This window comes from Nerophis ophidion, linkage group LG02 (assembly GCF_033978795.1).
Source record: "Nerophis ophidion isolate RoL-2023_Sa linkage group LG02, RoL_Noph_v1.0, whole genome shotgun sequence".
Taxonomy (NCBI): domain Eukaryota; kingdom Metazoa; phylum Chordata; class Actinopteri; order Syngnathiformes; family Syngnathidae; genus Nerophis; species Nerophis ophidion.
The window spans coordinates 30,909,239-30,919,079 of NC_084612.1; the positions used below are offsets into that span (position 1 = coordinate 30,909,239).

A 9,841-nucleotide genomic window follows, 5' to 3' on the forward strand; every position below is an offset into this window, starting at 1 on the left:
TTGAGGTTACATTTCATACATTCACATTTTTAAACTCCTGCTCAGCTTGCGCCAGCGTGGGGGAGATATCTGTACGTGATGTGGTGAGAGGCTTTGAAGGCATTTCAGAATGGGGTCTCCATCAGGCCCAGCAGAAGATTAGGGAACTGTCAGTCACCATCCGGATGAAAGAGGAGCTCATTAAAGAGCTGGTCAAAACGGGTATGTGTCACACTCAGCAAAGTGTGTAGTGTGGCATATTTTGCACTATGGGTCATGCATTGTATGTGATTCAACAGGTAAGGATGCACAGTCTTTGAACAAGCAGTACAGTCACAAAATTACAGCTCTGGAAAGTGAAGCCGTGCAGGCTCGACAGGAGCTTCAGGAGGCCCAAAAGCAACTTCAGGACCTGGAGAAGCAGGAGAGAGAAATCAGCACTACAGACAAGAGCCGTGCACAGGAATGTAGACGGAAAATAGCGGCCGCACAAAGCAAAGTTCAGGTTTGTTGTGCCTTGTATTCTCTGAACTATTTAACAACTTAGAAACACTCATGTGTCATATTCTTACTTTTTAGTTACTAATTTTAAAAATATTTCTGTTTCAGGTTCTCAGTCAGCGTCAGAGGGATACAGCCCATCTTGCTAATCTGCCTGCACAGAGTGAGCGCCGTGTGCTCGAGCTCGAGCGCAGTGTTCATTCCATGAGGCAACAACAGGAACTTCTGCAAAAGCGGCTGCGACAGGAGAGTCAGCAGAAACGACGTCTGGAGTCTGAGATGCAGCGCAGAACCCACAGAGTCAAGGTACCACATATATTCACACATTTGGTTTGGATTTGCAACATGGTCTGAACTTCTGGCTCTGACCACTAATTCTGTTTTAAAATGAATTTTGGAAATGTTTATCTTTGACTTAGTGAAGGGTTTTTCTTGAATAGGAACTTGAGATAAAGAATGAGCAACAGCAGAAGATCTTAAAGATTAAGACGGAGGAGATTGCTGCCTTTCAGAGACAAAGACGCAGTGGCAGCAATGGCTCCGTTGTGTCACTGGAGGAGCAACAGGTAAAGTCACAAATCTGATACTGCATTGAACTTTAACTTTATGCACTAAAATTAACACCAAGTCACTTGTACATTTGTTTGTGTGTCTGCTCTTTCTTTGAGCAGAAGATCGAGGAGCAGAAACGTTGGTTGGATGAGGAAATGGAGCGTGTGTTGGAGCAGAGACGAGGGCTTGAAGATCTTGAAGGAGAGCTCACGAAAAGAGAAGAAATATTGGCCAAAAAAGAAGCCCTCTTACAGGAACGCAGTGGTCTTGAAACCAAGAGGCTCCGCTCCAGTCAGGTATTCTAATACATCTTAACACTTTTCAGCAGCACAACAAATTAATAAAAACTGATACATTACCACTGGGTTTACGTGTCCCGGCAGGCACTGAGTAAGGATTTGGTGACGCTAACAGGACGCATCGAGACCCTGGAGCACGAGTTGAGTGAGAGGAATGGTCTCCTTCGCAGCAGCAGTGCTCAGGACTCCCAACAGATTAGACAAGAAATCTCCAATCTGCGTCAAGAGAAAGATTCCTTGCTGAAACAAAGAGAGGAGCTTGATGATAAACTGCGGCAGGGTAACCTGCTCTCACCTGAGGTAAGTCTCTGCTCTACTGCATGTCAACTAAGTGTGGGCGGGTTGATCCAAGTATTGATAGTATGGATTCTAAGGGTATTACAGTGGAACCTTTACAAACTCAACTGGTAGGTAGCGCCTGCGACTAAACTGACAAACAATTAGCACCAGTGATCGATACCTGTAAGTCTGCCCACTGTAGATGTGCTGCTGGACACTTAATGGCTACGCTGCGATGCACGCAATGGGTTAGTGAAACGTTCGTACACGGAGAAAGGGCTCGTACACCAAAGCGTTTTTTTATTCAGTCCTAGGTTCTTAAATTGGAATGTCTGTACAATGAGGGGTTTCTAAACCGAGATTACACTGTATCCATGGCAGTGCATGTTTTATGTTTTTATCTTTATTTTTTACAAATAAGTTTCGGTGCCAAGAAGTCAAAGGATTTTAATGACAATGTAATAGTATTTTAGCATTGAAGTTATTTACCAATATTGACTTTATTTTGCTAAAATAAATTTATATAATAAAAATAAATAGGTTTGTTGATAAAGAAGCAAAAGGTTGTTTTACTCTTGATTATAATCTCGATCAAAAAATTTAAAGAAAGTCACAAAATCATTCAATGTCCTTGAAACATGTCAAGCGAGAAATATTTGTATCAACGATATTATTCCCGTACTTTCTTTCACAAACTTTGCAGTATCGCCCACTCCTAATGTTTACATGTACTTTAATCAGTTTCTAACTCTATACATGTGGCTTTTTAGGCCAAAGTAGAATAGGATAGACTTTTAAACACATGGCTGTACTTTTACTTTGATACCTGTCGTGTAGATTAGCAGTCCTGTGTTAATACAGGGTTTCCGAGGGGCAATAAAAAAAGTATTAAGTCATTAAATGGAGTTAGCAAAATTTAAGGCCTTAAATGGCTTTTAATTACAATGTACAGAGGCATTAAAAATGTTCATGCAGTTGTAGGAGAGGGCCAGTATTCAGTAAATCAGTCAATCGAACATTAAATGAAAATGAACTTAATAACTTCGGCGTCATCGATACATTGCTACGCCTGTCTATGTGTTTGTTTCTTTTTTTCGGCTGCGGTTTTCAAACTGGATACAAGAGGTCTTGTGTGGTCCGGGCCGAGAACGTAAAAAGCGCTGCTTCATACAGCCAAATGAAACAGCTCTCGAACCCAAACTTTGCAATTATTTGGTTACTGTAGGTGTGTACGGTAGTCCCTTAACTGTGACACCATGTTATATTGATGGAGAAGTTGAGCTTGTTTCATACACAACTCATTTATTTTAGTCTTCACTTCAACACACATAAACAAACTTGGTTAACTGCCCCAAAAATGACTTCTGGTAGACTTAGGGATTTTGTTGACATTTATTTACGACTTAAAATACATAAAAAAGAAAAACATATGCGTTATTGTCTTACATAAGGATTGTTGATGATAGGCAAAATTCCCCCCAAAAATTCAGATTCCCTTTAATAATTTTCCCACATTCTGTCAACATGCTGATGCTCTGGCAAAAGCGAAAAAAAAACAACCTATACTGTGACCGTCACAACTGTCAGCTACTGCTGCTATAAATAAATAAATAAAAATACATTCTCAGATGAAACAGTCTTGTTCTAATTCACAAGATAGTAACAGTAAATGTATACTTTTAGAATTGGACTTCTTTGTATTGTCATTCAAAATTTGAACTTTACAGTACAGATAAGAACAACATTGTGTTGCATTAGCTTGTTGTAGTGCAGGATAAAAGAGCAATAAGGTGCAGATATCAATAAATACATTACTATACAGGTACATATATTGCACTTTTGCATATGCATCCACGTTTATGGATGTACAGTGTGTTGTATTGTCTTTATATTTCAGCGAGTTAATCCGTTTTTGGGGGAAATTGAGGGGATTATTATAATGCGTTCAGGGTCTTATGGCCTGAGGGAAGAAGCTGTTACAGAACCTGAAGGTTCTGTTACGGAGGCTGCGGAACCTCTTTCTAAAGTCCAGCAGTGAAAACAGTCCTTGGTGGAGGTGGGAGGAGTCTCTGCAGATTTTCTGAGCCCTGGTCAGGCAGCGGCTTTTTGCGATTTCCTGGATAGGAGGAAGAGGAGACCTGATTATCATTTCCGCCATCCTCACCACTCTTGCAGAGACTTCCAATCTGAGGCACTGCACACTCCAGTCCAGACATATGCAGTTGGTCAGTAGGCTCTTTATAGTGCCTTTGTAGAACGTTGTGAGAATGGGGGGAAGGAGCTGTGGTCTTTTCATCCGACGCAAAAAGTGCATGCGCTGCTGAGCTCTTTTTACAAGAGCTCCGGTGTGTAGGGACCAGGTCATAATGTCAGTTATCTGCACCCCCAGGAACTTGGTGCTGCTTACGATTTCCAGTGCTGTGCCGTTGATGAAGAGCGGAGTGTGGCTGGACTGGTTCCTCCTGAAGTTGACGATGATCTCCTTGGTCTTGTTGATGTTCAGGACCAGGTTGTTGGTTCTGCACCAGTCAACCAGATGTTTCACCTCCTCGCTGTAGTCAATGTCGTTGTTGTCACGGATAAGGCCCACTACTGTTGTGTCGTCTGCATACTTCACAACATGGTTAGTAGTGGACCTGGCGCCGCAGTCATGGGTCATCAATGTGAACAGCAGTGGACTCAGGACGCAGCACTAGGGGAAGCCGGTGCTCAGGGAGATGGCACTGGAGGTGTCGTTGCCCACTCTCACTAACTGGGTTCTGTCTGTGAGGAAGTCAATCAGCCAGTTGCGTAGGGGGGTACTGAATCCAAGGGAGGCCAGTTTGCTCAACAAGTTCTGTTGAACGCCAAGCTGAAGTCCAGAAAAAACATCCCCATGTGTGTCCTTTCCTTCCAGATATTCTAAGCTCAGGTGGAGTGCAGAGGAGATGGAGTCCTCTATGGAGCAGTTAGGGTGATAAGCAAACTGGTATGGGTCGAATGTGGGGGGGAGGTCTGGAGACAATGTATTCCTTTACCAGCCTCTCGAAACACTTCATAATGATGGGGATGACTGCCACGGGGCGAAAATTATTGAGGGAGGAGATTGGGGTTTTTTTAGGTGCTGGAATGATTGTGGCCGTCTTAAAACATGTTGGTACCACAGCCTGGTTCAGCGAGGTGTTGAAGATGTCTGTGAAAACCCCAGCCCTGCACATCCCTTAAGCACCCTGCCCGTAATGTCGTCAGTTCCCGGTGCTTTCCGGGGGTTCACTCTCCTCAAGGTTCTCCCGACATCCGCTGTGTCCAAGTTGAGCGGCTGCTCATTAGGGCGAGGGTTGGATGTCCTCGCTGGAGTGGTGTTATGTGCCTCAAACCTCCCAAAGGGGTTGTTGAGGTCGTTGAGAAAGCTGATGCTGTTGTCACTGGGTCGTGGGGGAGCTTTATAGTCTGTGATGACATGTATGCCCTGCCACATTTGTGTAGTGTCCGTGGGGTTCTCAAAGAAGTCCTGCACTTTCTGACTCTGAGCACACTTTGCAACCCTAATGGCGCGGTTCAAGATTTAAAAGCGTTGTTCAGAACCTTCAGCATTTCACGTACCTCACTGTTCATCCAGGGTTTCTCTTTGGCCTGGGTGGCGATGTTTTTGATCACACTAACATCCTCCATGCACTTTTGAATGTATGCAGACACAGACTATGCAAACTCCTCCACAGTTGTGTGATGATTTTCGGTGGCGGCTGCCTTGAACATGTGTTCAACTATTCAGTATTATCATTGTCAAATGCTTACAGTTTTGTGGCATTAAAAACTATATTACATTTGATTTGTTCATACCTGTATAAATCCTGTAATTTGAACGTTCTTTCAAATGTATGAGACCCAACAAGAACCACAGTGCAAGCATTTATGAATCTCTATCTTTTCTCTCTGCTTCTTTCAGGAGGAGCGAACTCTCTTCCAGCTGGATGAAGCCATTGAGGCTCTAGATGCGGCAATTGAGTATAAGAATGAAGCCATCACTCAGAGGCAAAGGCAGCTTCGGGCATCGGCCAGTATGCTGTCCCAGTGGGAGATGAATCTCATGGCCAAACTCAGTTACCTGTCTGCCTCCGAGACACGAGCTCTGCTGTGCAAGTACTTTGACAAGGTTTGTGGACCAGCCAACCCGATCTTATTGTTATAGTTTTTTCACTAACTAAGACTCAACATCAAACCACTGGTGCATGTTACAGTTCAAGATAGCCTTTAGCAAAAGAGTCACAAGCAAAAGAGTCACAACAAATGTTCAACTGAACTTTGATGATGCTGGCTGACGTGATTGTCTTTTGTAGGTGGTGTCTCTGCGCGAAGAGGAGCGTAAGTTGCAACTCGCCCTAGCTGAGCTGGAAATGCAGCTGGATGAGCAGCAGCAGCTGGTGCAGTGGCTAGAGAATGCTCTGGATCGCACGCAGCTCGACACCGACCGCAGGCTCACTCAGCAGCAGAAGGAGCACGAGAGGAGTGTCCAGCTCTTACTGCAGCAGTGTCGAGGTGTCTATTATATTCTATTAATCTTATTTAGCTACATTAGAGGGGAAATTAGTGCAATTGTACACTATTTTAAATCACAACCACAATAATAAATATTTTATTTAGGGCTGTCATAGTTAATGCGATAATAATACGTTAAGTATAAGTTCCTTTAACGGCACTCGTTTTTTAAACGTGCGATTAACGCGCATGCGTCCTGACTCCTTTTTAACCCTTGGGCCATTCCATAGCATGGAATGGTATGGTCGCTGCTTTCACTATTTACTGATGAGCCACAAGCGGGAAAATCGCGATCAGAAAAGGATACATTTTGGAAATACCAGATCCAAAGCCATTACAAGTTGTTCTAGTGAGAAAACACAACCATTTTTTTTAAATTCACGGTCGCTGAGACAACACATTGGAGCAACAACCTGCTGCCAAGTTAGCATTCAGCAAGGTCGATCAAGTTTCACTACCGTGTTAAGATTAGTTTAACGCATTAAAAACATAAAATGGAGATTTTTACCCTGACTGTTGTAGTTATATGGCATTAAACTTAGCAGAAAGTAAAGACGATAGGCAGGAAGTCCACAGTCACAATTTTATTAGAGACTTTCATGCCGTCAAGACACTTTCTCAAACAAATCACACATTTCCAGCTTCACAATAATAGCGCCTTGCGTTACATACGGTCTAACTACAGTACATAATAAAATAAAAGGTCTAACATTACAAACATGCACTGTCAAATATGTTTCGTAATGTAATGTGATATGTATATCTAAATAAATGCTATTACATCCACTGAAGAATAGGAATAAGACATTTTCTGGCATGTTGAAATAAAGTGTATATGCTCTGATAAAATGTTCTGGTTGATAGTTGTCAATTAAGGAATGTTTAGGAATATTAAATGTTATTATCGGAGAAGGTTAAAACTTTGTCATGCAGAGAGATATGAATACCATTAACTTGTACAACACAAAATATCAGAAGCATGTATTCAGGTTAAAATATCACACATTACAATACAAAACATCTTTAACAATTAAACCATGGTCGTTAACAATTCTCTGAATGCAAGTACTTTTACAGCAGAAATACAAATTCAGTATTCCTACAAAATACACAATCTGGCAAGACACCAACACAGCTGAGGAAATGTTTTTATAAATGATAAATGGGTTGTACTTGTATAGCGCTTTTCTACCTTCAAGGTACTCAAAGCGCTTTGACATTACTTCCACATTTACCCATTTACACACACATTCACACACTGATGGAGGGAGCTGCCATGCAAGGCGCCAACCAGCACCCATCAGGAGCAAGGGTGAAGTGTCTTGCTCAGGGCACAACGGACGTGACGAGGTTGGTACCAGGTGGGAATTGAACCAGGGACCCTCGCGTTGCGCACGGCCACTCTACCACTGCGCCACGCCGTCCCTTATGTCATTAAGAGCGTGTTTATTTCCATTTTGTGTTGAGTTGTTTAAAAAAGAATGTTTAAAAACACTTTATTAAAGCAAGCTAATTGTCCAGTCATGGTATTAAAAACTAGAAAATAATTATCTGTCCAGGGTACATATATTATTAAATTATATCTATCTGCAATGAATGGCGATTAATTTTGAGTTGACAAAGAATAAAATGTGATTAATCGCAATTCAATATTTTAATTGTTTGACAGCCCTAAATGTATTAAATAATACTTTTTTGACAGTGTTAATATAAGTGTGCATTAAGCGCAATGGGCTTTATTTTTGCAAGCATAATTTTTGAAAGGATAGGATAAGATAGTGTTTTATTGTCATTATACTTAAAAAGTAGAACCAATTACATTTTCACCACAAACCCGTTCTAGAGCTCTTGCAACTCTTGTGTTTCTGTGCAGAGCAAATGGACGAGGACCTGGCAGGAAGGCAACGGCAGTACGAGGGATGGATCTATGGCCTCAACAAGGAGCTTAACCACTACAAGGCGGTAAATCTGGACCTTAGCAACAAACTGAGGGAGTTCTGTGGCTCAGTCAGCCAGCCGAAGGAGCAGGTTAAAGGTACATTTCCTGTGTTGTTTTCATCTAGGGCTCTAACTAACAATTATTTGAACTGTTGACAAGACAGCGATTATTTTTTTAGATTAGTCAACTAGTCAAACGACTATTTTATGTATGATCTTATGTACTTATTTGCTTTGACGACTTGATTTTAACTCTTATTCAAAAGCTATCATAGTCAATTGTAACAAAAATAATAAATTACCTGGGACCTAATGATTTTGATTTACTACAAAAAAAATTACTACAGTGAATTCATTATGAATAAAGGCCTAAAGTACAGGATGTCCTATATATATTAAGTGCAAAATAAATTTTAAGGATAGAATAGACCTCATCTTCAATGTGGAAGTCCCACAGTTACAGTACATATAAAAAAGTAAGGTATAGAAAATATTAACAAGATAACACTAATATTGCACACATAAGTAAAATTATTGTATTAAAACTGTTTTCATTCCATATTGTCAGTTAGGTTTTTTTGACCGCGTGACATTATCTACATAAAGGTGTAAACATGAACATTATTCATAATGATGAAAACATTAACATCCTGCTTTAGCTGCTATTATGACCCACAAGTAACACAATTGTAAACATGAACATATCTTAATATATTCAAAAGTACTTGGCAATACTACAGACTTGGGTATTGATACAATACCAAACAGTTATAGGGGCAGTATTTTTGTTACCATTACTGATACTGATACGTTTTGCTTTCAAATATTCAAAATTATTGAATAATTTAGCCTTGTAATTTATGTTCACAATAAAAACAATATATAGAAAGTATCAATGTAATCACGCTGGCATCGATCATATACTGATACCATATATATTAAGTATCAATACTACCAATATATGGATTGATCAGCCCATGACTTATAGTTAAAAGTTAGCAGCCTTCTTAATTATATAGGTGCTTACATTTATCAAAAAAGTGCCAACTACAGTGCATAGTAGAGATAATCAACAATGCAGACTAATCATTGCAGCCCGAGTTTCATCCTTAAAAATCTGCCCTAACTCTCCTTTCCTCTTGCTATGCTTCAGTGGTGTCATCTGAAAGTAAACCACTAAATGTCAACAGTGCAGATAGTCATGCAGGAAGAGGGACCCCAATGACTGAAAAACCTCCCAAATCTAGAGAAGAAATGCGGGAGCTCGTGAACGCTCCTCTCCCATCCACCTGGAGGCGCTCCTCTCTCCCTACAGAGGAGCCCGCTGCCATGGAGGAGCTGTGGCTGCGAACAGCCTCCGACGTTCCTGTCAACCGCGTAGTCCAAAGTGGGCCCAACTCTCCCACCGTGCCAATGCTGCTGCCCTCTGTGAAGTCTCGGAGGGATTCTCGTCGCAGCAGCCTCAATATCGGACCACTCATTTCTAACAACACTTTCACGGACACACGCAAGAATCTTGCCTGAAATTAGTAAGGGAAGGGCTTTCAGACTTTCCTTAGATTTGCATGTAATACAATTTTCTGTATGTGTATTTAATTTTATAATGGACATGTTTTTTTACAAAGCACTTGAAATGTTGTAGTTTCTGTTTCGCTAAGATGCATGATGGCCTCATCAATCATTGTCATTGATACAGAAGGAGGTTGATTATATATTCCATTTGAACTTTGGTATTTTACAGTATTTTATATTAAAAAGTTGCATATGCTAAAATTGAA

General features: G+C 41.0%; 1 protein-coding gene across 5 annotated transcripts in view; it reads left to right on the plus strand.

Annotated features, from left to right (window-relative positions):
• Positions 1-9,841, plus strand: part of kif7 (kinesin family member 7) — an 18,947-nt gene extending 9,106 nt beyond the window's left edge. For 4 of the 5 annotated variants that reach the window (XM_061881388.1, XM_061881403.1, XM_061881411.1 and 1 more), the window contains exons 11-20: positions 46-201; positions 279-484; positions 589-786; positions 921-1,046; positions 1,152-1,328; positions 1,416-1,631; positions 5,536-5,742; positions 5,927-6,125; positions 7,999-8,160; positions 9,217-9,841. In XM_061881388.1, coding sequence (XP_061737372.1) covers positions 46-201; positions 279-484; positions 589-786; positions 921-1,046; positions 1,152-1,328; positions 1,416-1,631; positions 5,536-5,742; positions 5,927-6,125; positions 7,999-8,160; positions 9,217-9,587 — 2,018 coding nt within the window. In that variant the 3' untranslated portion in view covers positions 9,588-9,841. The remainder of the gene's footprint in view (positions 1-45; positions 202-278; positions 485-588; positions 787-920; positions 1,047-1,151; positions 1,329-1,415; positions 1,632-5,535; positions 5,743-5,926; positions 6,126-7,998; positions 8,161-9,216) is intronic. The other variant, XM_061881415.1, reaches the window with a different exon arrangement.